The 27,896-nt window shown below is 37.5% G+C and overlaps 1 protein-coding gene across 1 annotated transcript; it reads right to left on the bottom strand.

The window, feature by feature from the left end:
- Positions 1–1,916: 1,916 nt before the first annotated feature.
- On the bottom strand, positions 1,917–27,844 carry thoc2 (THO complex 2). Its single transcript, XM_014006729.1, has 39 exons — positions 27,731–27,844; positions 25,498–25,553; positions 25,223–25,314; positions 24,831–24,882; positions 24,656–24,726; positions 24,253–24,374; positions 23,976–24,109; positions 23,157–23,317; positions 22,943–23,035; positions 22,362–22,517; positions 21,256–21,428; positions 20,944–21,139; positions 20,822–20,860; positions 20,596–20,726; positions 19,072–19,173; positions 18,376–18,460; positions 17,823–17,916; positions 17,339–17,419; positions 17,144–17,240; positions 16,607–16,724; positions 16,338–16,517; positions 16,079–16,243; positions 15,439–15,714; positions 15,141–15,282; positions 14,795–14,952; positions 13,591–13,719; positions 13,369–13,500; positions 13,068–13,252; positions 11,380–11,552; positions 10,971–11,073; positions 10,440–10,819; positions 9,660–9,718; positions 8,087–8,122; positions 5,355–5,486; positions 4,435–4,501; positions 4,216–4,361; positions 4,047–4,117; positions 2,784–2,830; positions 1,917–2,705 (listed from the first exon to the last, which is right to left on the bottom strand). Exons 1-38 carry the CDS (start codon positions 27,793–27,795, stop codon positions 2,803–2,805), a joined length of 4,680 nt encoding a protein of 1,559 aa, XP_013862183.1. The 5' UTR covers positions 27,796–27,844; the 3' UTR covers positions 1,917–2,705; positions 2,784–2,802.
- Between the last annotated feature and the right edge of the window lie 52 nt (positions 27,845–27,896).

The raw sequence follows: 27,896 nt of genomic DNA on the forward strand, positions 1-27,896 counted from the left end.
ATTCCACAAACTTTGCTTTTACACCAACAAACACCAAACAAGACGAGTCAAACTTCATCTGAATTTGTTTGTTCAACTTGTAGAAAATGTCAGAACAGGAGAGCACACTGACGTTGCTCCAAACTAAACTCTCAACTTATTTAAGCTTCCAGACAGGAAATGTTTCTGTTTATTGAAACATTTGAAAAACCCCTTCAAACACCAATCATCTCTCTGATCTATCAATGGCCTGAACACATGTTCCTGCAGTTAGGAGCAAAGTGATCATGTTCTCCTCCACATGTTCTGCTGGATGTTCAGCAAACAAACTCAGATCCAACCTTTAACTCAAACCATCTCTGGAGCTTTCAGAGTTCTAAAGTCTGCAGCTCCGGCTCTTTATCATCATTTCCACACATTCAGTCATTTTGATCAGATAGAGTCCAAATCAAGAATTGTATTCAAGTGCAAGTTACTCACGTTTGCTGCAGGTCCTCCCATCCATCCAATCCAGACTGTCAAACAGGAAGTGCAGGAAGGTAGGTAGGGAGGGGGCGGGGCTACTTCAGTCATGCAAAAAAGTCAGCTCAAATCAGGATGAGTTTGATCCAGCCCACCCTGCTCACTTTGATGCTGGTTATTAGCTGAACTGAGGATTAGGTTTGGGTAATATTGGCAAAAAAAAATTAATCACGATTAATTGTGGTATTTAGCTGATAATTAATTTGACGATTAATCCCCTGGAGTCCCTGGAAACCCACATGTCCTGGTCACATGACCAATTTAGTGGGAAAGATTTGCTCTTCATAAAAATCTGTTCGATTGTGTCAAAATTAGACTTCAGGCTATACATTTATTTTTAAATTTGATAAATAAATTACAGACACTTTTTAAAAATGTTCATATTTGAAGCAGAGGAGCACCAAGCAGACTGCCTGGTGATATTAATCGTCAAGTGCCAAAGAGTAATCGATTGTTTTTCTGACAATTAATTGCACAAGATACAATTATGCCCAACCCTACTGAGGATTAAGTGAAATGTGGTCAAAATCACCTTCACACCTTTTCAGATTTCTGCTTTTAAAGCTACATTTTGATCAACCAGATATGAGATACCAGAGATATATGTCTTGTCTTCCTAATCCAGATAACTCCAGGATAACTCATTGACTTTTGGTCTGAATCCTATTTTTAGGCTGTTCTGAGAGACTTTTGATGTTATTTTAAAGAATAAACCCCAAAAAGTATGTGAATATTAATATTTATCAGCTGTAACGGAAAAAAATTATTGGCTCGCAGGAAAAATATTAAAATTTCTGCTCAAAATCATGCTTTCTTTCTTTTTTTTGCAGCTACTGCTCAAGAAAGGGCTTCAAAAATTCCTTATATTTCAGATATTTTAAATGATCCATAGATAAGGAGTTGTGCAATTCACTACAGCTGCCTGTATCCTCAGCTCTGTGACAAGAACTGAGATGTTAAAAGGACTTCTTGTACATGTGGACATTATTACCGTAGGTCTGATTTTTTGTTTTAAGCCAAGCTAAGGTTTGTTTAATGCTGTTATAAATGTTTCATCTGGAATTTAAAGAAAGCAGAACAGTTTTCTTCAGAAGCTACACAGAAATTAAAGAAACTTAAAGCCTGTAGATCAGCTCAATCCACATCGCCCTCCTGCCTCTAAACTTCAGACATCTTGTGCTGAATGTACATCCAGTTATTCCTTTACTGAGATTATAAAAAATATTTGGCATTTTATGAAATATTTCACTAACGTGACAAACAACACTTGCAAAGAAAAGAAAAAACCTGATGTGTGAAAACGTTAGTGTTGCATTTTAATGTTAAATCTGCACTAGAAAGTATTTATATGTGACAAAAAATAACCTTCAGTTTAACTTATTCCCAGTTTGAAGAAAATAAAAAAGGAGACAATATTAAAGTGACACTAAGAAAACTATTATTTATTGGGTTTCTTTTTTTTTTTCTTAAAAAAAAAAGGAAAAAAGAAAAGAAAATACACTCATTGAGTACAGCAGATAAAATCTCCAAAGGTCGTTTCTGAAACTGTTGAGTTTGGAGCACAGAATGTCAGAAATTGTTTCAGATTATTTTCTTTACATTTCTACATGTGAACTTTATGTTGAACTGACACTTTAAAATAAATTTTGTAAAAACCTGAATAACACAGAAATCACAAAATTGTATGGGACATCAAAAAAAAAAAAAAAATGGGAAGAAGCAACATGATGTAAGTTTCATGTTACCTCCTTCATTAATATACACAATATACAAACTGGTCCGTTGTGTTTCCCTCACCGCTGTTTTAATCTGATTAAAAGGAGATAAATAAATAAAAGTATCTCAAAAAGGATGTGAGGTAAGTGAGTCAGAAAGCACACTGAATCCAATAAAATGAGCAGAGAAGCGAGGCATGACAATGTACAAAAAAATAAAATAAAAATAAATCACTTTCAAGCACGGGATTATTGAACCGATGACCAAAAAATATTTTATATCAGTAACCACATTTCTGTCAGAATAACACTGTGATTACAGCAGCAAGTTGTGCCCATACTGAAGAAAAATAGGAAAGAAAATACATTTAGATTTCAGCTGATGTGAAATGGAGTATTAACAACAACTACTGACGGGAGAAGAGAAAATAAACACACGCCTATGATGTGCTACAGATGGAGTTGATGTCTTGCAGATAAAATCCGGTTCTGTTCGGAACAAAGACAAAAACATCAGAAAGTTCTAAACTGATGAGTGAATAGAAAACGCAGCTGGATGGTTCTTACCTTTACTGATCGGAGCACATTATCTGTGCTTGTCAGACGATTTATGAGTGCGACTGTTAAGAAAATCCTGAAGAAACAAAGAAACTCAACTCCTGATATTTCATTTCTTCTAACAATTTGTTTCATTCCTTTAGAGGAAATGACCCAAACATTAATACTTAAACCCTCTGGAGTTCGGGGTGAAACTGGACATTTGAGTATTTAACATTTTAATTTATTAAAATATGTTGGGTTTACTTTGGGCTCGAACCGAGTGGGATTTTTTGAGCCCTATCTAAACTTTACCTAAAATCACACAAAAATCCAAGTCTGGGTAATTATTTTTTTTGATACTCAACATAAATTGTTTTTACAACTTAGAAAGTAAATATAAAACACTAATATTCAAAAACCTGTACAAATTTAGCAACAAAGCTGCATGTTTCTTTTTACCTCCTCCTTGTTTTGAAGCTAACTCACTAAAACTGACTAAACTGAAAACTAAAACACACTAACTACACAATCCAAGCATATTAAATGCCATACTTCTATCAGCACCAGACTTCATTCAATTTTCGCATCTTCTTATTTTCTTCTTCTGTAGATTGACCGCTTGACCAATAACTTTGGGCCTCGATTAGGAATTAAGTCAGGAAGTTTTTTTTTTTTTCAGCTCAGGAAAATAATGAAACTACGGTGGATTGTGGTGTTATTTTTCATGAGATTACTGTTTCCTGCTGCCAGCCGTTGTAATGGGAGAAACTAGGTCATTTTCAAAAAATAAAATAAAATAAAATAAATAAAGGTGCTGTGTATGCTATTTATCATAACTCCAGTTTTATTTGGCCTATCAACACAATTTAAAAACTGATTAAAAGATTGAAGTCTCTTCTTTTGACTCAAATTGAACCAGAGTCTTAGAGAGATCATGTCTTTCTGGTTGGAGCAATTTGAATGTGTCATGTGACTAGGAGGATGTGCTGGTGTGTCCAGGGACTCCAGAGGGTTAACTGATGACGGGTGAAGAGATTCATCTAAAACAGGTGCAGTTTGACTTGATGAAGAGAACCAGAACAGAAATAAGAACTACTCAAACGAATTATTGAAGTTTATACAAACTACTTGAATTGGATGGAATCTCACAGCAACATTGACTGTTCCGAGTGTGTTGATGCACACAAAAGATAAGAAATTAAAGAATAATTTTAAGGAGGGGTAAATGTACAGATGCTGCTGCTCTGGTTGGGAGGTGCAGAAGTTCTGTAACTTTACGGTTAAGGATATTGTTTTTTCTCCTCCTTCCCGCCACTGCTGTCCCTCTTCTCTTTCTTCTCAGACTTCTCATGTCGAGACTCCTGCAGCACAAAAAAACAAACAAACAGGGGGATAAGTTAAATGGGGGGAAAAAAAAAACCCAGAGCGGATCAGCCTGAACCTCTACAAACAAGCGCACCTTTTTCTCTCCAGAGGACAGGCGCTCAAGTTTCACAGACTCGGCCTTCTCTTTGCTGGAAGGTTTGGATCTTTTGCTCTTTTCCTTCTCAGGTGACAGCGGAGGGTCACAGGAAGGACTGGTACTCTGGCTGTTTTTAGAGGAATCTGAGAGGAAAAGTTTTAATTTAAGTCTTTACTAGCCAACATATTTTATATTTAAACGAAACCAAACACTCACTGGTGCCGTTCTCATCCTTCCTGCGCTTGTTTTCCTGGCTCGGCTCTCGGTCATTCGTGGTGTGATCCTAAAACACGAACAACAGTGATAAATATTAGAATTTTCACAATGTATTGAACATAAACTTAACTTTTGTTACAGTCGACTAACAGGAACACACAGGGCCAGCCGGTGTCATAGGCAGTATAGGCAAATGCTTAGGGTGGCATGCATGTAGGGGGCACCACAAATAAAAGACGAAAACATTTTTTGTAACGTTTTATTGATTTAGTCTGAAGAATAATCAGCAATTACTCATGTTTATGAAGGTAACCTGTTCAGCGGGTTTCCCAGCTGCTTTTTTACTACATGAGGTGTTAAACGGTGGAGAAGATAATTCATGATAAAAGTGTCACATGATGCAGTCAGGACTAACTCCTTGTGCTCAGTGTGTAAACAGAAAACAAAATAAGGACAATGAAAGTTTCAGTTATGACCCCAAATAAAGTTCAGGTTAAAATCTGGTTTTCAATTAATAAAATACTCATTTTGTTTTATTAATCCCAAGAATTTAGTAAAATGCTCATTTAAATGGCTGAAAAATGCAGAGTTTTGAGTAGATCTTTTCCAAAAATTCTAAGGGAGTACACCCCTGGACCCCCCTAGAACTGCTTCAGTCCACAACTGCTGGTTAACGTGAACAGGAGCTCCTCACTGCTGTCCGCAGATGGTGGCAGGTATGAGGTAAACTTCAGGTATTTTGCTTCAAATTAATATTGTTAAATGTTTAAATTGGAAAGCCTGGTTTCTAAAGATAAAAGATAATATGTTGTATGTAGATGTATGTAAATTATCAGTGAGAGTTAGAAAGATGCGCATGGGGCGACACCAGAAATCTCTCTAAAGTAAAGAAGAAACAAAGTAAGGACAGAACTGCTCACTCTTTTCCTTTCTTTCCGTTCCTTTTCTTCCTTCTTCTCTTTGGATCGGCCTTGTGCGTTCTCTGTCTCTTTCTTCTCCACTTCCCTCTCTCTGCTCTTGGACCGGGCAACTGAATTTAAGTTGGTGTGGTGCTAAAAACAGTTAGACATGAACACAAACTGACTGTTAATGTAAAGCACAGTGAGGACAAACCAAGGATGAAAACAAACATTTTGTTGGTCTTCCTGGATCAGATGAAACAGTGACTGGTGTCTCTCTAACATCAGAACTGATGCTCGGGTCAAATGTGTTCAGTTTATAAATCAGGTTCTCCCTCGCCCCGGTTACTGTGATGCACCACATCAGTGCGGGTTCGATTCTCTGGCTGGTGCAGATCACCAGCAGGTTAAAAAGAAACAAACACACCGGCTCTGGCCTCAGCTCCCTGTTAGAACTCGTATTGATTTTTAAATCTTCCTGCTTCACCTTTTAAGGCTTTAATGTCCTCGACGCCAAACCCACCTCAGACCTCATTACAGCCTCTAATCAGTGGACTCTACTGAACTCAAACCAGGTTCCTTCAGTAAATCTGCCCTCTTTTAGTCTCATATACAGCATCTGATATTATCACACATTCCTATTATTGGAGTTTATCCAATACTTAAAAGCATTTCATAACATTAACTGGTCCAGAAGTAATGTACAGCTTGTTATTTGCAAAACAGCAATGATTTAAATACATTCTAAGCAACATTAGATGAGGAATGTCAAAACAGAATACTAAGTGATACTAATGTAATTCATCATATACAATCCACTTGGCTTGGGAGGAAGACAGGGGACTGTGAGGAAAATAGGTTGGGAAACCCTGCATTAAAGAAAAAAATTATTTGTCATTATTAAATGTAACACTATCATGGTAAATCTTCTGATCTGCTTCTTGTTTAGTTTCATCTTTCCTCAACATWTTTAATGAAGGTCAGAGAAATCCATGAAGTTATATTTCTTATCTAGTGCTCTGTGATTGGTTAATACTAGCTTATAAAATGATTTGTTTATTATCACAGATGTGTACACAGGTTATTAAACATTATCAATCCTCATGGGTAGTCTTATTCAAAATAAGTCTTAAATTTACATTTTCAGCTGCAGCAAAGGTGTGACAGAAAAAGTGTCTGGGGTCCAAAAATCATTTCAGGCCAAATTTAAAGTTTGTCTGCAACCCGAGATCATAGAGCAGAACTTCTGATGTGTTCTGAAGAGAGAGGACAGGTTGTTGAAAGTGAACCATGTTCAAATCAGACAATTTTACCTGGAGAACTGAATATTTTATACCAAAATATTACTTTTTCTACAAACTTTCCACTGTGAAACTTTCAGTCCAGACATTTGTGGAAGTGAGCTGGAGGCATGACATCATCTATTCATTCGCTGATTGGCTCAGTTTGATTTCTCCACTTTCCTTTAGGATAACTGTTGATCAATGGGCCTAATGATGTGAAGCTGTGGAGTAACTCCACAGCCTGAGTGCACAAATGGTTCTTCATAAAWGAGATAAGAGCATCAGTGCTGAGCAGAGGGAACTCAGATGTTTGATGTTTTACCAACTTTACCTACAGATTTCTGAACTGTGTGCTGTTAAACTCCCAGACTGATCACTGCTCCGTTTCCACATCACCACTCAGTTCTGCTTCAGATTCATCCCTTCAACATTTTCATCTGTTTACCTTTAAATACATTTTAATAATCTCAGTAGTTGTTTTCTGCTTACAAGCTTCCTTTGTTCACAGGAAAGGAAGGAAACTCTAAAAAAGCAAACAGGCAACAATGAAAGTAATTGTTTAGAACGMAACTCCTATTCCAACATTTAACCAGGTGTGACGCACCTTCATGTTCTTAACAGGAAAGTTCCTGTAAACACTGACTCCTCAAATCTTGTTTTAAACTTTTTAGGTGATGTAAAAAAAACTCTCATATAAATGGCAAAAATTGATGAGACCCGTGTTGTCAAAGAGTCAGAATGAGCACAGGCTGAAGGGCAAAAAACATGAAAATATTGACTTTTGCCTTAATAAAAATTTGWATAAAAATGAGCCAATAAAAGAAATAGACACCATCAAGTGAATCAAATAACTTGAACCTTTCTAAACTACCTTAAAAATCAAAGATATTCATTATAATTTACTTTGAAATTGWCTGTTTTTTTCTGCTGGATTACGTAGCACGGGGAAACCCCTTCGTATAATGTTCCAGGCCTTTATAAAACTTTGGGATTCCTCTTTTTAAATATMGAGCTGGAATTCCTGATGACATCACTCCAGACTAATACCAATGCTCTTGTAAAACACCACTAGCTTGTTTGCTAGTCAGGTGACAAACCACCAAAATTCAACAATTACAAATCCTATTAAAGCTTTTCAGATGGAGAATCTGAAAATTACTCAATGCTGAAAAATTCCTCATTGAGACTCATTTTGTCATCATGGGTCACAAATGTTGACATTTTATTTAGTTTTTCTCCCAACGTGGTCACCTAAATGTAAATTTTACCTGCTCTGCATTAAAACAAAAACTACAACCGATTTCAAATCAAATCTCCTTCGTTGAGTCACTTTTACATARCTTTTATCGTTCCAAGCTCGTGAATAAACAAAACTGAGTCAAACCCCTCCTAAAACATCAGCAGCTGCTCACGTTTGATTCGTGACCAAAACAAGACGACTAAAAAAATAAATGCACGGCAGGTTCAAACCTTGGATGCAGACTCCTTGAGTTCGTTGCTACTGTCCTGTAGGGATGAATGGAGATGACAGATGAGCTGGGAGGGGGTGGGGATTTGGGAGGAGGTTGTCAGACAGCAGTAGAAAGTCGGTAGAAGAAGKGGGGAGGAGGAGAGAGTCTGGGCTGGCCGGACCAACAGCACACTTCTCCCTTTGACCTCTGACCTTCAAGAGCTAAGGCTTTGACAAAGTTATTAGAGAGACGAGAGTTCATAGGCTCAACATCTGGAATGTCAACACTTAAAAAATAGAAAACTTATCATAGAAAAACCCTGAGCATATGTGAAATATCTATTAGACTTGTTACTACAAACGTCTGCAACTTCAGCGCAGCTGGTATGAAAACACCTCTAAAGTGCAAGTGCTGTAAATAGTGTGTGTGTGTGTGTGTGTGTGTGTGTGTGCCTAAGTGTGTGTGAGACAAATCACTCAGTTCTTTATGTGCTTGACTGCATCCCTACAAAGAGAACTGCTGCTGTCACTTACAGTTCAGGACTGGATTAGACACATGGAGCCTATTTCTCTGGTGGGAGGGAAAAAATAAAGACCTAGCACAAGCTTCAAGGGGTGTGGGCAAGGCTCCAGACGATTCAGCTTTCACCCACTCTCCTCTTTGTAGGGGCAGGATTATTCCTCTCTGCTTTTGTCTTGGGTTTTTTTTGGGGGGGGGAGTGGATTCAAAACTGCAACATTCATCCCCTCCGCCGACCTCAGCTGCTGGTGGCTGGGATTCTCCGCTCAGCGCTCGCCRGGAGGTAGAACGACCGATGACGCCGGTGGCTGTCGAGGTGTCGTCGCAGGGGGTGAGGGGGTGGGGGCGGTGGCCACAGCAGGACTGACTGGGCGGGCGTCATGTGATGAGAAGGCTGCATGCAGGCTGCTTTAACGGGACGAGACGGGAGACGGGCTCAGCTGTGGAGTGGCCCTCCTGACGAAGAGCTGGAGAGGTTTGCTGGACGTCGTCCGTCTTCGTGCTGCGCCAGGCCAGATGCTTCACGTCACTTTAAAACAGGATCTTTCAGCGGCTTGCAAAAAGAGGGTGTGTGTGGGGTAAAAAATCCCAAATGGTAAACGACTTCTTTCAGTGGAGGGGGAAAAAAGGCACTTTGCCTTTGGAGAGCTCTTGACCGGGAAAACCACTGTATTTCAGGTGAACTGGTTTCAAAAAACGCAAAAAGGAGGAAAATAACAAACTCCAAGCACTTTTAAAAAAAAAAGCTTTAAAAAACGTCTTCCCAAGGCACACTGACTGCTTTCACTTATATAAAAATAGGAAAATATTTCAATATGAAAATACTGTATTATACATATTATTTTCTTGACTAAGTCTTTGGGGGAATTTTCTCCCATTTCTGCAAAACTTTTATGCTGAAGTCCATGGAATGCTTTCAAACTGCCACGTTTAYGGACGGGCTTTCCAGATGTCACGCTGCATGAGCGAGAGCTCTCCTTGATGATCTTCAGGGCTGCTGGAATGTGCAACGGCAGGGAATGCTCCAGCAGATAGAGAAGAAACGGGCACAGCCTTCCTCAAGCCATACTAACCTTAACAGACGAGGAGTGGGACGGGGAAGAGTGGCTGTCGAGCTTTCGTCTTTTGTGATCTGTCAGGAGAAGAGGAGAAAATTATTCGCATCGAACTCAACTTATAAGAAAAGTTTCTACAGGTCTTAGAAGGACAAATTCTCTCAACATTAAATTTGATGTTTAAGACAAACTAAAGTGTGAAAGACGTTTATAGACATTGTTCACGCAGCAGGTCTTAATGCTCAGATCTGATGTTTTTGCTCAGTACTTCACATTAAAATTTAAATGTGAATCTGACTCCAGTGTGAACATGAAATGCTGAAAGTAGAAACAAATTCAAGTATCAATCTTATGCTAGTAACGATACGATCCAGTTCAGTGTTGGTAGCACATGTTGGTGTGGGTTCCCACTCGTCCAGGACACAGCAAATCCAAAAAGTAATCAAATAAATGAACTGGACTTCTACTCTATTGAAGTTGTATTTTTGAGCTTTAAACAGTACGATGTTGGGATTGATGTTTCTAGACCGATTGGTCGCCCTTCTCTCAGATGTATCGGACTTAGTATCACATATGAAAGTGACCTGAGTCGTATTTAGGAAAACTTGGATTTGTGAAGTTCAGACTGTCAAAAAATAAATTATATACAAGTTGGATATGGGTTAAACAAACAAAAAAATGAATTTAAGACTCTTCTGCCTGCAGTGTGAACACAGTCTTGGGACTGATGGTAGTAAACGTTGAGTTTTTATAAGCTTTATGAGGAACACAGCATGTAGAAGTAAAAAGGCTTCTCACCCCTCTCAGATTCAGCAGACTCCACTCTAGAATTAGGTGACTTGAGTAACCCGGTCACAGCGTTCCGCTCTCCTTTCTCCTTGCTCTTGGACTCCTTGACGGCCTCCCTGGATGGCTCCACTGGCTCTGCATTTCCAGCTTTGGCCTTGTCGTCTTTGCTGCTCTTCTCCTCTGGCTTCACTTTCTCTCGGTCTGCCTTTGGGGTCTTCTCCTTACCCTCGCGCGTCACCCGCTCCTCCTTCCCTGCTTTTTCGTCTCTCTGCTTCTCCCGGCGGTTCTCTGCCTTTGTCTCTGGAGTGCCGCCTGGAGTCTTCTCCTTTTTCTCTTTTTTCTCTTTAACACTCTTCTCTTTGTCGTCCCGCTCTTTACCAGCTTTGGTGCTGCAAAAAAAAAAAGGGACATTGCGATTTTATTAGCTAAATGTTTTTCTAAAACAAAAGTGATGATAGAAAGATACACTTAAAGACAGTGTCAATGCCTAAAATAATGTAAAGCACATTTTGTTAGGAGTGTTTGCTGACTGAATGTTACCTATTGAGAGCACCGTTTCCATTGCTGGTGGTAACTTTGGCTGCTAAACTGTTGGCTTTGTTCACTGGCTTTGAAGTCCCCTGAGATTTATCCTTGCCTCGATCTGTAGAGAAACAAAAATCTAAAATCAGCTGTAAATTATTGCTGCAGCCTCAAAAGTTATTTAGAATTCTGTGACAACGGTTAAGRTTTTATTAAGTAATTATTTAGTTATTTTAAGGGATAATTCAACAGGAAGACATCAAAAAATTGTGCACATTTAAAGCATTTCACTGTTTTTAAGTGCAATGAATGAAATGTTTCCAAACTCAATGAGTAATTGTGTTCAAATATTCTAACTGCAGTCCGGAGSAAAAATAATTGTGATTATATTTTTTTCCATAACTGGGCAGCCTTATTTACTACTCACCATCCTCTGACACCCCCTCCTCAGTCTTGCTCGTGCTGCTGGCAGGTTTGCCGGTGCTGCCRGGTCCGTTCTGTTGACTAGCAGGTGTGGCACTACGCGCTGACTGCTCCTTGTGGTGAAACTCGTTCTCAGGGACCATGTGCACCTTCTGGATTTTCAACCGACCTGAATAACTGTAAGATGCACAGAGGATTTGCAAACAGCGAGGAGAAAACATCGAAAGAGCTTCTAAAACGGCACACTGTAAAGACTTTACTTTTAAATGAATAAAACAAGGAGAAAGAGCTTTCAGGTTTTTATTTTTACTTTCTCAGTGTCTGCAYTTTAATCTAATAAGCAACTAAAAACCAGGATAAACACTGATGTGTGATGATCAAATTTTAAAGGATAAAAATAAAATTATTGGAATCCTTGCCCTCTGCAGAAGTAAAATGAACACTTTGTTTTGCTACTTAGCTTCCCTGAGAAACTCTAGTTCTAACATTTTGCATCAGTTATGCAGTGACTCCAGTTCTAGTTAAAGCAATTCTCAATTTAGTAGGAATCTAAAAAAGAAAAATCTATTTAAGTTTAATAAATGCACTAATAACTAATCTGCCTGGATAGATTCCATATTTTTATTTGCAGGGCCCTATGATTTCCACGATGCAGAAAATGTGAATGAAATTGCAGAATTTATCAAACAAAATGGAATCCAGTATAAAACATGAAATTTGCTGATTTGGGAGAGTTTCTGAGGTACGGCATTTTGTTGCCTTGTGTGCAGGATCAGATATCCCTTTAGAAAAAATGAAAAGCACTGCAAACAAGGCGGGGCTCTGCCAAAACAGAAGTAAAACTCCTAATTATAAAGCAAGTGTGCCCCAACTGTTACTGTCTATAGGTTTTATGCTTTTCTTTTAAGAGACATGTGTTTAGTTTAACTTGTTTAACATGTTTAGTTCAACTTTTTTTTTCTAATGTGAGATTCTGTTTTAAACACAAAGAATATTTTTGTTCCTAAAAAAGGACATTTAAAGTTCTGCTGAACCACATTAATTTGTTGTGTTAGTGAAAGTGAAATAACAGCAATTAGATTTTTTTAATTCATTTGTTAAATTATTTATAATTACACACTTTTTAGGCTAATAAATATAGTTAGAATGAAAAGGTGCAATTCACAGAAAAAAAACTGAAAATGCAGAATTAAGAAAAATAAAAACAGAATTCATTTGTTAAATTATTTATAATTACACACTTTTTAGGCTAATAAATATAATTAGAATGAAAATGTTGAATTTAGAAGAAAAAAAGAGAGGAAAAAGCAGAATTTAGAAAAAGAAAAAAAATGTAATTTGGGAAAAATACAATGTATTTTATAGGGCCCTGTATTTGTTTTGGAACATACTGAAAGTTAATTCATTCCAGAATGTGCAGGAACCTTATATTCATATTTTTCTTAAAATTTGCAATCTTTGCATCTAAAATGTTTTCCCCTTGAATGTTGTAGAATCTAAAGTGCAGCTAAATATTTGCCTTCACTGAASACATGACAGGCTGTCTTCATTTGAAATGCTCAATTTTAACTAGACTCATTATTTTAGTAACTGTATTTTCTTTAGAAACTCAACCGTTGCGGTTTGGTTTTATGAAAGACTGATTTGAACTGTACGCTCCACAGAGCTGAACAGCACACAATGCTGTGTTACCCCATCGCTAAGGCATAGAGGTCTGGTCTCTTATCCTTCTCCTCAAGGCAGATCTTGTGGACACGGCACTCCAGCGCCTGGCCAAGGTTCAGGACCTTTGGGTAGCAGGGTAGGATCTTGGTCAGCACAATCAGAATGTTCCGGATGTGGGTATAATCTCCAGTCTCCAGACAGTGAACAGAAGCCTGAGTGAGGCAGCAAACAGAAGACATATTTATAAAAAAATACTTTTTAATCTCTGATTGTCATTAACTAGGTTGAGTTTCTCAAAAAACATGAATACACAAACAAGGCGGCTCACTTTAGTCAGCATGTAGTGCCATTTATGCACCACATGTCTGAAGTTCTCATAATCTAGCTGATCTACTTTGTTGCCTCCATCCAAGCCCGTAGCTCTGAAGAGGGTCATGAAGCCAGGGTAGTTCACACACTCCTACAACCACAGGACAAACAGAGGCTAAATCAAACCCTGCCCAAAGTGTTGCGAATAAATCTGAACTCGGAGTTCAGCGGAACTGGAGACCTTCTCGTAGACTGATCGATCGCTGTGCCATCGGGTCACCGTCTCCAACATGCAGCAGAGGAAGCGTCCGTAGCGATGAGACTCGTTCTCTGTACAGCTGGCCACGGTGTAAATGATGGCAGAAAACACCTAGAAAAAAAGAAGCACTTTACATTAACAACTTAATACTGATGCATCAAAATGTTGGAGCTGCATTTAAATTTTGTCTTTGATTRAACTTCATAGCAATTGTATAAAAGAGGTTAAAGAAAATATTAATTTTGATCTTAGAATTAGGATTTGACACAAAGGAATCCAATTTTTTTCCCCAAGTATTTGGGATGGAGTTAGGCAGCGTGAGGGTGACTGCAGTTRTTTTATGAAGTCAGAAAATGACACATAAAGAATAAATTGTGACTTCAGTAGCTACTGCTGTGTCTTGTTCTCACAATCTCTGGTCCTGGTCAGTTCCTACCTTTTTTTTTAAACATATGTAAATTTAATTTAAATCATCATGYCAGTTTAAAATGCTCTCTTAAGAATATCATTGTTTATCGCACAAATTTCTGAGATGATTTATCGTCCAGCAAAATTTGTTGTTGTTGTGGATTTCCAGCCCATAAGGAACCTCAGTCCAAAGCTTTGATTTCCCCACAGAACACAAATGCAAATTACACTCCAGAAGTACATTAAAGTTATTTAAATTATAAGATGTAAACTCATTTCATCAGATCTTCGTTGCAGTAAGAAAAACAGATATTACTCACTTTAATGCAGAGGTCAAACTAAACATCTAAAACAGTCGTGTAAAATAAAACTTTGAAATAAAAACATGTAATCGTTTCACAATGACATTAAATGCAGCATCAGTGATGACACTGAATATGAATCAGAGCTAGCCTGAAGTGCTTTACTGGGTCATGCTAATGTGTCTTCTCTCCTAATGAAACAACCCTCCAGCTTATTCAAGAAAATTGTAGAGTTATGAAAATATATGCTCTTAATTTAACAACAGCGCTACATTTATTATTAAATAACTAGTAATGCACATCTGGATTGATTGGTTAATAAACCACTGGCTAATTATGTTACACCAAGACGCTGCTGCAAACAGGGCTGAAACCCTGTTAGACTCCAACTGCAGGATTTATTTTTACCTGCTAGTAGTTTAAATATTCGAATCATCTGAAGTGTATCAGTTCGTAYGTTTCTATAAATGTCTTACCCTGTCATAGCAGAGGAGAGTGCAGAAGTTGTGTGTTTTCTGCTGGTGGACCAGCTCCACAAAGCGGGCACAGTACACGGCATCGATGGAAGAGAAGATGCAGCGAGGGAACAGACAGAGCTGCAGGAACTTGGTTATGGTTTCGTTTTTTGTGGATCCTGTTGAATATTAAAAGGTCGATCAGAAACAGACCCAGCTGATAACAAATTGTACTTTCAATACTGGAGGTGAGAAATGGGTCAGTGTTTTATTGTTCTATACAGAATTAAAAACTTAAACATGTACACGGTGTCCAAAAAAGATGTTTGTAATATGATTATTTTGTTCTTATCATCATGACACTTACTGGCCAACAACCAGTTATCTTTCTCCAGTTTGAGGCGGTGCAAAACTCTCTGGACGTGCTCCAACTGCTTCTTCTCCTCTTCTTGGAGTTTTTCCTGCAGGGCAGTGCAGCGTTCTTTCTCCTTCTTCTTCTTGTTCAAAGGCTTAGTTTGAAGAAAACAAGAATTACAATCCAAATATCCAACAAAGACAACGAATACATATTCTGAATGCACGTTTCTTTTACACAAATGCCAGATCATCTCCACATCTCCTAATGACTGGCTTTTAAGCTGTGTGGTGACAGAAATACGACTCACAGTCTCTGGGTTCTCCTCGATGGCCTTGATCTGGGCCTTGAGCTTGTTGACCTCCCGCTCGTAGGCAGCGTGCGGCACCGCCAGGTCGTACATGGTGAGCGACCAGAAGGTGGCGTAGAACTGAGGTCGGATATCCTCCCACACCCTGGGAGGATGGAGGAATACCACGGCCTGGTGGACCGGGGTCATCACCTGCTCACAGGCCAACACGTATTTCTGCGCCTTGTGCTGCTGCCGGTTACCCTTTTCTGTTTTTTTTAGCTCATCGTACTTTGACTATAAGAGAACATTTGACAAAAACAAATTACAGGCCTAGCATTCCCTAAAAGCCTACATATTGCCTGAATTATTATATTTAGTGTGGTTAGGTTTTATAGTTAGTGTGTAGTTTGGTGTTTAGTTTAGTCCGTTTTAGTGTGTTTCTGAATTGGTTCAGGTTGATTAGCTGTGGTGGGTTGAAATATCTATGATATGATTCATTTCTTAAAATTGAATTAAATTCTGTCTGGATGTTCATGAAGTATTTTGCAAACAGATGTTTGAAGAGTTGCAAATGACTCTGTATCTGTAAAACTGCCCTTTGATGGTGGGCAGTATAAATAAAACATGTATGTGCTTGAAGGGAAAGGAGTCTACTAACCGAAATCTGATGAGCGTACATTGGGCGAGACAAGAAGAACGCAGCATCATGTGGAGTGTGAAACTGGTTACAAAGAACATCGATGGAAGGAACGCGCTTGATGTAATCCTCTGTACTGAGGTTGGAAGCCAAAAATCCACCAAACTGCACCAGAGTGTCGTGGCACTGGAGAAACACACGTTATCAACAAAGAACGTGTGCTTTCCTTTTCTTCAGTAGATGTGAAACCCATTCCCAGACAAACTCAGAGGGTACATACCTGGTCGTAGAGGTGTCCGACAAGTTTAAGATGTTTCTCTCCCCCCTCAAAGAAAACCACGCCATTTCGTTGTTGGGCCATGAGTAAACATAACGGAAGGGCGAGTTCATGGTCCAGCAGTGCATCCTTCAGACGCTGTGAAGACTTTTTTGTGTTCCTTATTTGGCCGAAGTACCCCCCCTGTGAACACAGTCAGGTTTCTAATAAAACCGTCCTGAATGCAGGGCACATACAGTACAGACAGTGAGAATTCACCGCTRAGTTTATACCTCCGCTTTGAGCTGCTCGCCTCCTGTGATAGCTTCTAACTGTTCTGAGGTCATTTCATCTGTGATCTCAATTCCAGCCATTTTCTGCACCACCTCTTTCAGAATCAGCAGGTCAAAACTGCAGAGAAAGGATGAATACAGTATTAATGCCGACCACAAAMCAAGAAACACCTAAACAACACATACATAGAGTATGAAGACATGAGGATAAATGAACAATCATGCACTCAACTTGCMGATGTTCTTCAATTCTTCAGTTATAACTTCATGAACTTTAACATTTAACTGAAGTGTTATAATATTGAACTTTAGCAATTGTTTTAAATAATGGATTACAACATGTATAGCAACTTGATGTGTTTTCAATGTGAACAAACTGAGCATCTTGTATTCAAAACCATAAATCTGTAAATGGTTTATTTCAAAACAATCTAAGTAACAAAAAATAAAAAAACAGGACTCAATGGTTTTTGAACTGTGCATTCTATCAAAACAAGTGACCATAGGAAAGTTATAATAATATTTGGAGCTGCGTACCTCTTCCCTGCTTTTAATTGATTGGTAACATACTGAAGGAGGCCAGCCAACTCAATTGGGTACTTCCTGAACACGGCTCCACACAAACTTGCCAGGCCTGTGTTGACAAGAAACAGGTGTGTTTGTCATTAAAACATCAAAAGCTTAGTCTGTTTTTACAATAAATGAATGACGCAACCAATTGAAGCAACATACTTTGAAGCCATGAGGAGATGGTAGTGTCGTCATGTTTCATTTTCTCTTTCTCAGGATTGGCCAGAGCCTCAATGATGCAATCTGAAGCCAGAGTTAAATGGAATAACACAGAAATGGAGACCATCTTTAAACTTAGAGCTTACTGCCCCCAGTCACACACACACATACACACACTCACACATCCTTGTACTTGCATCAAACTGAGGATATTGTATTGACTTCCATTCATTTTTGTACCTGTATTTATACCTAACCTAGATATTTCCCTAACACTAACCATTACAAGTTTGTTCCTAATCCTAACCTGAGCCAAAGCTTAATTCACACCATACCTCTAAACCTAACTACCATAGTACAGCTGCAAAAAAATATAAAAAATGAGGAAAATGAAAATGTCCTCATTTTGTTGGTTAAAAACATAACATGGTCCTCACTCTGTAGCAGAAACAAKCACACACTCTAAGAGCAAAAAAAGCAAGGATACAGGCTAGGACATCATAGTTGAGTGACGTGAGGTATTTCAAAGAGTCCACCACTGGAACAATGAGGTTGTCGTACCACTGGATCTGAGACAGCATCTGATGTTCAAAAAACAGTGGAGACAATTAGACACTAATGTCTCCATAATCCATAAGAATCACCTGAAGTAATAATGTTTTATCAGAGGCACACAAATCTGTGCAAAGTATCTTTAAAGTTAATGTATCTCCCCAGCCCTAGGAGATTAAATAGACTGAAACCAGAGTTGTGTCTACAAATACTTATGTAGCTGCAACAAACAAAAAAAAAGTGTTTACTGGTGTGTGAGGTACTGATAATTGGCACAGCATCACTTTACTCAAGTTGAAAAGATTACACCATGTAATGGTGTTCTCTGTATTTTGCATGCCAAGTCTGATGTCAAAATTTAACAGGTTTTTAAACAAATGATTTTTCAGAACAAGCTAAGTGTTTTGTATATTAATAAATGTAGAATTAATTTGCAGTTTGTCTCAATCATTCACRTTTAAATAATCAGACCTAATAATTATGCTTACATAGTCAAAGAGAATGGTGGGATTGCTGTGACTCAGCTTGCCAATCTGCCTTCCTGATTGTTTTACATTCTCTTTGGTCAAACGCCTGGGGAAAAAGAAAAGAAAGATTAATAAGCAATAAGCAGTGCTGAAAGCAAAGGACATCACATCTGTAAACATTAGAGGAAGTGAAAAATGCTTCTGTGATGATCATCTTAAAACAAAAGTAACATGATTTGGTTATTTTCTTTTTTTTTGTATCAGTGACTAATAAATAATTACATAACAAAAAATAAATAAAATCTCTGTGCCCTTTCAAGTTGTTGGGRTGCTCAAGTGGTTCAACTTAAAACATTTAATCTGAGACAGTACAAGGTTGTGAGAAATAAGAACAAAAACAAATTGCATTTTTTCATATTAAAATAAATTGTAGATCTTAACATTTTCATTTTAGAACACATTTAACAGTGTAAGAAACCATTTCCGGACTGCTTTGCAAATGTTTTAYGTAAATAATAAAAATGTGTTTAATAAAAGCAGTTCCAGAGATTAATAAACAGGATAAACATTATCCAAAGAATAGTCCCAGGGTTTTTGTTTCTTACATAGTCGACAAAATCTACCCTGCTCAAAACACTAATTTTATAAAGGAATTGTATGAAGTAAAAACCAACAGAAAAATTAAAAAATAAACCCACCCCTACACAAAATACTTACTTCATGATGTATCTGGCTCTTTCCACAGTCTGAGCTTTGACTTTAACTAACAATGGATGACCAGAATACGTCTCATTYTTCCACTGACCATATAACCGATACCTGAGAGTACAAACAGAGAAAGAGCTGTTAAAAGTATGCAACCTTTAAAACAGGTCGATTTAGAGTATGACACAAAGAGATATTCATAAATATGAATATATTCAATTTTAATGTGAAGCAACCTCTAAATAGTAATTTGACCACTTTCTGTGCAGCTTTACTTTAAATATAATTATTGTTTAACAGGGAATTCCCATCTAACCTGCTTTACCTRAACAAAATGGAGTCATTCTGATGGGAAAAGGTATTTTAAAATCAATAATGATTTCAGTGTAATGCTCAAATGTACAAAAAAACTGACAGGAAATAGCTGCACTGCATTGAAAATTTTATTATGATCGTGTCAATGCAATTCAGCATAAGAACCAGTGATGTGACATACATAGAGCAACTATTTTAAGAAACCTGGGAGGCTGCAKTATTAACTGTGACAAAGTGACACAGCCAATAAAAAGAAAAAGAAAACCTTTGGGAGTTTGAGTGTCATGTTTCATCAGCGGTATCTTTAAATATCCTCTAAAAACTAAATTATTTCACTGCTTGGGAACAAAGATGTATTTGCACAAAGACAGACCAGACAGTTTGCCTAATTAGTTGTGATTCTGAGAACTGACTGTGACTGTGAACACAACTCARAGCAATGCTGGAGGATTTATCTGATAACTCAATCATGAATCACCACATGCAGCGAGCAATACGACTGTGTGTGTACCTGCTTTTTGCTACATTTTTAGGACCATTCCTGGTATACACACACCTACATTGTCGGGATCAATAGTCCTTTTGGGGACCAAAGATCGGTCCTAATTAGAGCTGCACAATACATCGAAAATTTATCATCATCGCACTGTTATCGCACATCGCAAGATTTCCTAATATCGTGCAGCCCTAGTCCTAATATGGTGGAACACCATTTTTGGATTAGGGGTTAGGGTTACTGTACGTACAAAAGTATGAATTAAGTTTAAGTTAAGGTTAGGCTACAGAAATGACTGAAAATAAATGGAATTCAATTCATGGTCCTAATAAAGACAGAAATACAAACCTGTGTGTGTGAGTGTGTGTTAGGGTTGGGCAAAATTGTATTGTGTGCAATTAATCATCAAAAAACTTTAAACAATTAACATCTGCCTCTTTGCAATTACTTAAATTAGTGCCGTGTGATAAGGTATTCTGGTGTGCGACACACTATGTGAGCCCAGTGGTRAAAAGCAGCGTGGTGCAGCTAACCCTAACACAAGGAACTTGTATAAGCACCTGAAACACCTTCATAAACTGGAGTACGAGGAAAGCTGGTAAATGTGAACAAAAGYCACAAYGTCATCCAATGACTGTCATATTAACYRTGATCAGCCAGATGCTGCAGTTAATAACATTTTTTTTTGTTTTGCCAATATCACCCAACCTTAGAGTGTGTTTTACCTGTGCTGGTAGGGAAAGAGTTTGAAGAGACCCCACAGTTCCTCCGACATGCAGGCATTACACTCCATGAGAGAGAGAGACGGCAGAAGTACCTGGTCTGAAATGCTCAGGAAACAACTCAACAAAATGTCCTAAAATTATTAGACAACAAAAACTAAGTTATAATACRTTTTTTTAAACAGGATGAAGAGTTTTATATTGAGAAGATAATAAGTTTTGGACTTACCATCTTATTTTTCACCTCAGGTGTCTCATCTGTTTGGAACTGGAAGTAAAAACAACCAAAAGGGTCRAAATAAAAACAACGCTTAGCAGCAGATGTAGTAATGTGTCGTCACTTTTTATTACCTCTTTCATAAAGGCCTTGCCCAATCGTACAATCTTGGCAAAGAGAATGGGGTCATGGGAGAGGTGAGGGCCCAGGTAGCAGAGCATGCTGAACGTGTCTTTACGTAGGTCCTCGAACGTTTCAGCGGGTTGAGGAGCCCGTTTGTTCTTCAGTGGCTGCAGCACACAGCCCCTCGCCCCCTTTGGAACACCGGCTCTGCAAAGAACAGTCCAACATGTCAGTGTTTGTACAGGAAAGCAAACTGAGCTGAAGTTTTCTGCAGGACTAACAATTAGTAGGTGGTTATTCAAACAAACAACAAAGAACAGTACCTTCTGTAAAGAGGCTCCACAGTCAGGTGGATAAGCTGGCAGAGCGCCAGCGCGATGGCCTTATGAGAAGTAGCATAAAACGAAGGCATCTGGTCCATAATACTCTGGGCATGGTGCCAGTCTCCAATCCTGAGTAGTGCTTCCAAAAGACCGAGCTTCTGGTTATCAGGTGGCTATATAAAMATAAATAAATAAAACTTTAGGTTATTTGTTCAATAAATGTCTTACTTTTTAATTAAAAAACAACCAAATTAGAGTAAAGCAGAAATAGGCATGTTATCAGTCATAACCCACAAGTATTTCTAAAACTTTTCTTCCTATCTGTAATGATTTAGGTAACACAGTTTAATACAGAGTAAATCTCATGTAATGTATTTTAGAAATTTTTTTAGGAAAAAAATTATTTTTTTAGGTTTCTAAAAATCCCACCAAAATTACAATAAGCCAGCGGTTCTCAGTTCCAGCCCTTATGGCCCACCACCCTGCATGTTTTAGTTGTTTCCCTGCTCTTCAGCAGGTCTTTAAGTTCTTCAGAAGCTTGTCAATCATGCTTTCGTTTGGAATAGAAAACCACTGCAATAGACCATTGTGTAGTTAAAAATAGTTGCAAATGCGCGAAGCGTGCCGRGCTTACGTGTTTTTCAGGAAAACACTGAGGTTGCTGAACATATATATAACCAGTAATTTTATACTGTTAAACCAAACTGATGTAATTGCTCTAATCTGTTAAACATTCCTCTAGGATCACMGATGAGATTTTTTTCATAATACCTAAGCTTTGAATCAGTTTTTTGTGCTTGTTGCATTTGCACAATTCCAAAAGTGTTTTCATATAAATCTCAGCTTTTTCTCAGTTGACCTGTGATCCAGAAGTTGTGCTTYGCTTGTACATGTAACTACAAAATAGTCTGTTAGGCTGCTCTTTGTCCAAGTTTAACTTCTGAAGAAATGGACAACATTAAACACTTCTCAGACATTTTCTTCCACCTTTGCCAGATTAAATTCAAAATATCACATTCAGACCACATCACTGACTTAGASTGACAGCATTTCTCCAGACAGATTTCAATTTTCACACAATAAAAAAAGGTTAATTGCATAAATACCTTCTCATTTTTCTCTTCTTCTTTTTCTTTCTCCTTCTCCTTGTCTTCACTTTTCTCAGAGGGCAGCACAACCATGACAAGCTTGCGGGCGATCTGCTTGGCCTCTGAAATGTCCCGTTTGTGTTCTTCTATTATGGCGGCATCTAGTGGCATGAGCTGCAATGGCAGGAAGAAACCAAAAAAAAAAAAAAGGACAAAATATTCAATTCAGACAATAATGATCTCACAAAAGATCTAATCTAACCCGAGGCCAGCTACTTGTCAGTCGATAACTGAGTGTGTGCAATAAATATAAAACATTTTAGACAAAGATGGAGCATCCAAATAAATKATTTATAATACTTYATGTAACAATAGTACAGACGTGTARTCACGAGCCAGGTTTACACGCACAAATGTTTCTGATTGGATTGAAATGATCTAATCTAAATGTATTGTTTATATGGGCATAAAACTGAATTAATGCCATTATGATTGAGCTGAATCAGATCAGAATATTCTGATTGAGGCATTTAAATGACGCGTTTTTATTCTGATTGTTTRTTCTGATTACTAGTGTCYATGTAAACATAGCTACTTACATGTACATAGAGATCCTCCAGCTCGATTAGGTTATGATGAAGAAGAGCAGCTGCAATGTGGTAAAGTGACTTAGGGGTTTCCTCATTGGGCTCCTGAAAAAAAAAAAAGAGAGAAAGTTGAGCATTAATAAAAATCATTTTAATGTCTTTTTCACATACAAGACACCAATGACAGATACTTTTAAAAATAAATCCTTCCTGATATAATTCTCACCTGATAAAACTTGAACTTGAAGCCCAAAATGTGGCAGAGGGTAATTGGCTCACACATGTAGGACTTGATGAGAGACAGGAAGAAGTCATCCTGGTCAGAGCGACTCTCATACACCTCCAGGATTATATCCAAAACACGGTTAGGATCCAAGTTGAAGCAGCCTATAAGGTRAAACGTAAAAGCAAGACCAAGAAATTAAATTAATTAAACAAATTAGAAAGAAATCTATCCGCAAGTTAAGACAATGCTTATATAAACTTAGCACAAATACAGAGGAAAATCTTTGTTTGGTAGATTATTTCTTTGTTGTAACAATGTTTCTTTGCAATAAATCTAATCAAACTATTGTTAGTGAGATAATAGGAACACGTCATGAATGCCCATATAAAATCACCCAGCTGTCAATCTGAGTTTTTAATCATGAGGTTAATAACCCACAACAGAAAATACTGGAGATTAAAAGAAAATTATCAGCTGAAGATTAAGCACAAAAATCATAAAAAATAAAGAATTGAACCCAATAAGAAATGAGTCCAAAAACACTTTAAGATTCAGACTTATTGAGGAAAAACTCTGACTCTGAATGACAGCATGCTGTTGCATTAATGACAATCACTGCAAATAAAAATGCTACTGATGTAGAAGAACCCATTCATGCAGAGCTGTGTTAAATCTGTGATCAAGTCACGACTGAGCTAACAMGTGGCCAGTGAGGTGACCTCAAATCAGCTGTCATGTTTTACAATTTACCTRTAAATGCATTACATTTGCAACTGGGGATAGTTCAAGGTAGTAAATGTAAAAAGTTTTGTTTGGTACCTATGAGGGATTTGATGCTCTCCAGGACGAGGTTGCTGGTGATGTTGCCTGACAAGTCTTGGCCAAGCTCAGTGATTAATTTGGCGTAGCCCTCATTCTCCTCCCTCAGCAAGTTAAACTTCTGCTGCTTATAACTAAAAAGACAAAATGAAATATATAAAAATATAAAAGGTTATCGTAATATATGTTGTATTGTAAAGTAGGACAATATACTGTAAAGCATAATAAATAGGACCATTGCACTTTAGTTTTGTTGTTTTAAACAAGCCTTACTTACAATAGTTTAGTCTTGATTTTTACAATCTTTTGATTAAACTGATGGGCTTGCTTTATCAGTCCAAGGGACTCGAGGGTTTCTGGATCCAGTCTCTCTTTCAGGATGGCTTCAGGTACAAAACACTGACATGATAAAATGCAGGTAATGAGTTGATCATTTCAATAACATTGCAAAAACCCAAATCTATAGGGTCTATAACAACAACAACAAAAAAAACAAAAAAAACAAGGGAAATATATTAGACAAATTATTACATAAAATTAGATCTCAATTTAAGCACAAACAGAACAGTAGAGACATGAAACAAGGACGTTGGACCAGAGTTAAAACCAGAAGTATGATCTAATGCAGACTTTAGGAAGGACAGATATTTAGTCAAATATATGGCTAAAAATATTCTTACCAAACATGCTCCCACCAACTGAGTGTAATGGTCACGTTTGTTTTTTTCTTCCAGTGCACTGGTTTCTAAATCTATAACAAGAAAATAATTCAATAAACGAATACATTAATTTTGTTCACTGCTTAGACATAATATATTGGGTAGTATGACCATTATTCAAAACATGAATGATTACCTAGTATACAAAACACATCTGCTAAAATTGATGGCATGTCATCTCTGAGTGCCTAAAAAAAGAAAACAGGAGTTCAGGTTTGGTTTAAAATAAATTACAGGCACATTAACATACAACCATTAAAAAACAATTAAATGGAAATGTTTTATTGTTAACCAAACCTGCATAAATAACCCAAGTAAACTTTAAATAGGGATGAAAAAAAGCACCCCACCACATTCAAGTTTCACACCACATCAAATAATAAAAATAAAAAATAAAACACAAAGAACAAACCTGTCAAAAATGTAAATTTCACACAGAATAACAATCTGTTCTGATTTTACAAGCTCTTCTATGTGTTTGATGTCATTAACTCTGAATGTAAAAACACAAAACAGAAGCATGTGTACCATCAAGTCGCCAAGGACACTGGCACCAAGATCCCACTTCAGGTTCCCCTGAACAACTTGCCAGGAGAGCTCATAAAGGGCGGCCTGTATGTCTGCAGAGGTAAAAACGACAAGACACAAAATACAAAATTTGATTGACAACACAACTTCTTGGTTTATTTTATTATCTTTAAAATCACATTCTGTATTTAAGCTCCAGCTGATCAGAAAAGCCCAAGACTCATGTACACCAACAAGCACAAAACTGTAGAAAAATAAAATCACATTTGACTTACCTTTAATTTCACTTCCATTACCAGTTTTCTCTGTAAGGCCTTTGCAGAGTTGTACACTAAAATAAAAAAGGTTATTTATATTAGTTTATCTGATTTTCTTTTAGATTACAATGGATAAATGTAGTGCTATAAAAAAACATTTGAAGTTTGAACATGTAAACAAGTTGAGTGTATACAAGTCAGAAGTTGTGATGAGAAATATTCCCATAAAATAATGGGAACTCTAAATCTCTGAGGTTTAGTTCAGTTAAGCAATTAAAAACTACTTTGTGCGGAAAATATTTTAGCATTTTTGATGGCAAGACTGATGCAATTCCAAACTTATTGTAATTGTATTGCAAAGTGTACCAGCCTTTAAATACAGAACAAGCAGTAAATCACATGAAGTGGGAAGTGAGAAATCTTTGTTTCTTTGACAATTTTTCAGCACAACTCATGTTTCTTCCACTACAATCGTAGGAAGTGTAACAGCACTTTATCACACACTGACCCTTTTAGTATCGGAAAGTTTATCAGTAGAAAACAGACCTCAACAGCTATGAGTTTCTTAACTCCATCATGGATAAACAGTTGATAGATTAGATAGATAGATTAGATAGATAGATTAGATAGATTAGATAGATAGATAGATAGATAGATAGATAGATAGATAGATAGATAGATAGATAGATAGATCTAAACGTGTAACCAGCAGTATGATGCTCACACAGTTGTGTTTTGTTTTTATTTTAATTTCAGCAGGTGACTCCTTGGTCCATTGGGAAGCCAATGTCAAAACAAGCGGCACAACAACAAGTTATCTTTGCTTTGGTTATACCTAAAGGTTAAATAAAATAGTGGTCAGCTCCAGGTTTATTCATACTTTTGCAGTTTTGGTCACTAAACACCWATACTTCTGTGGGCATGAAAAGGCACAGGTGACAATTCATACTGACCTTACTATCCACTCCTTTGTTTGTTGTTTGTTTCTCTTGCCTTTTGTATTTTTAAAACCTGTTTTCAAAATCTCTAGTTCTTAAACAAAACCTCATCTAACCCCCACCACTGGCTCTAACCCTAGACAAGTACACACACATACATGAGTTTTGCACACAAGTAAATGTCGTCCACCACAGTTTTCTGTTGTCACTAGTTTGAGGTGGTGCACTTCAGTGCAGGCCTATTTTTCCACCAAATGTGCAAGGCCTGCAGTATCTGATAGCAGCTAAGGCTGTTGATGTGCCTATAACAGAATATGCACGATGATGGAATTGCTCAACAGAACCTGTTAAATTTATATTTGTGCAACATTTTCTCTTTTCATGTGTCTATTCAGTTCTGATTCCCAGATCATGTTGTCAGGGTCGTTCCAAGATTACCTGCTTAAACATGTGTGCTACTAGAGTACAGAGTGATTTGTACTTGCTGATGTCATATTTATATATAGTCTGATTCTGTATCAACACATCAAAAACGTGACATTAATTTTAAGCTATTTAGTCAGCTAAGAGAACTGCAGTGAAGTTGTGCGAACACTACTAAGCTAACGATTAGCATAGCAACACCAATATGGCTAGTTGCCGCTACGCATACATACCTTTTTTCATAAACCAGTTAAAACGTTTTAATAAACTCAACACAGTTCATGAGTGTTGTCACATGCTTCCAGGGTCATATTGTTACATATTTATGCTAATGGTGCGAGACACCAAAGCCTTTTAGCTAACGTTACCGCTAACCAGCTGCACCACCACATACTCGTTGTTTCCCTCCACATGATTATTTCTGTTCAATGATATAAAAACTAGTTACCAAGTTTTGTCTTGTTCCATTAAAACCGATTCGTAGTTTTATGGTAGATATTGTCGAAATTGAAATATTATTGTTATCACATTAGCACCATTTATTTTCAAGTTTAGCAGCCAACTAGATCAATGTTAGCAAATAAGCTACAAGGATTTAGCTTAGCTTCGATAGCCTGCCGTGTTTACAAAACACTGTCTTGATAGTTGGCGTGAAATAATTTGTTTTGTTAAGTTCAATTGGTCAGTTCTTATTCACATAATCCATGACTTATATTTGCATTTATTTCCACAATGTTTTAAGTTAAGCCTCTTGAGCTGTTTGCTAACATTACTCCTCGCTAGCTACACAGCTAACGCATCGGAAAGTTAGTATTGTTAGCTGCCAATCGTTTCGTTTTATACAACCCGTAAACAAAGGAAGCACTTTAATAAAGTAAAGCTATACTCACAATTCGTGTTTTCCTGATTTTTCCCAGTTTTTAATCCATTCGCCAGGTAGTACAAGTGTCGCCATCTTCAATATACACTGCCCGGATGTCTAGTTCTTCATCATCATGGAGCACGCAGGGTCAAATGTGGTTAGCTGCAGTTAGCTGTTGTTGCTAACTGTGTTGC

The sequence above is a fragment of the Austrofundulus limnaeus genome, unplaced genomic scaffold (genome assembly GCF_001266775.1).
Source record: "Austrofundulus limnaeus strain Quisiro unplaced genomic scaffold, Austrofundulus_limnaeus-1.0 Scaffold37, whole genome shotgun sequence".
Lineage (NCBI taxonomy): Eukaryota > Metazoa > Chordata > Actinopteri > Cyprinodontiformes > Rivulidae > Austrofundulus > Austrofundulus limnaeus.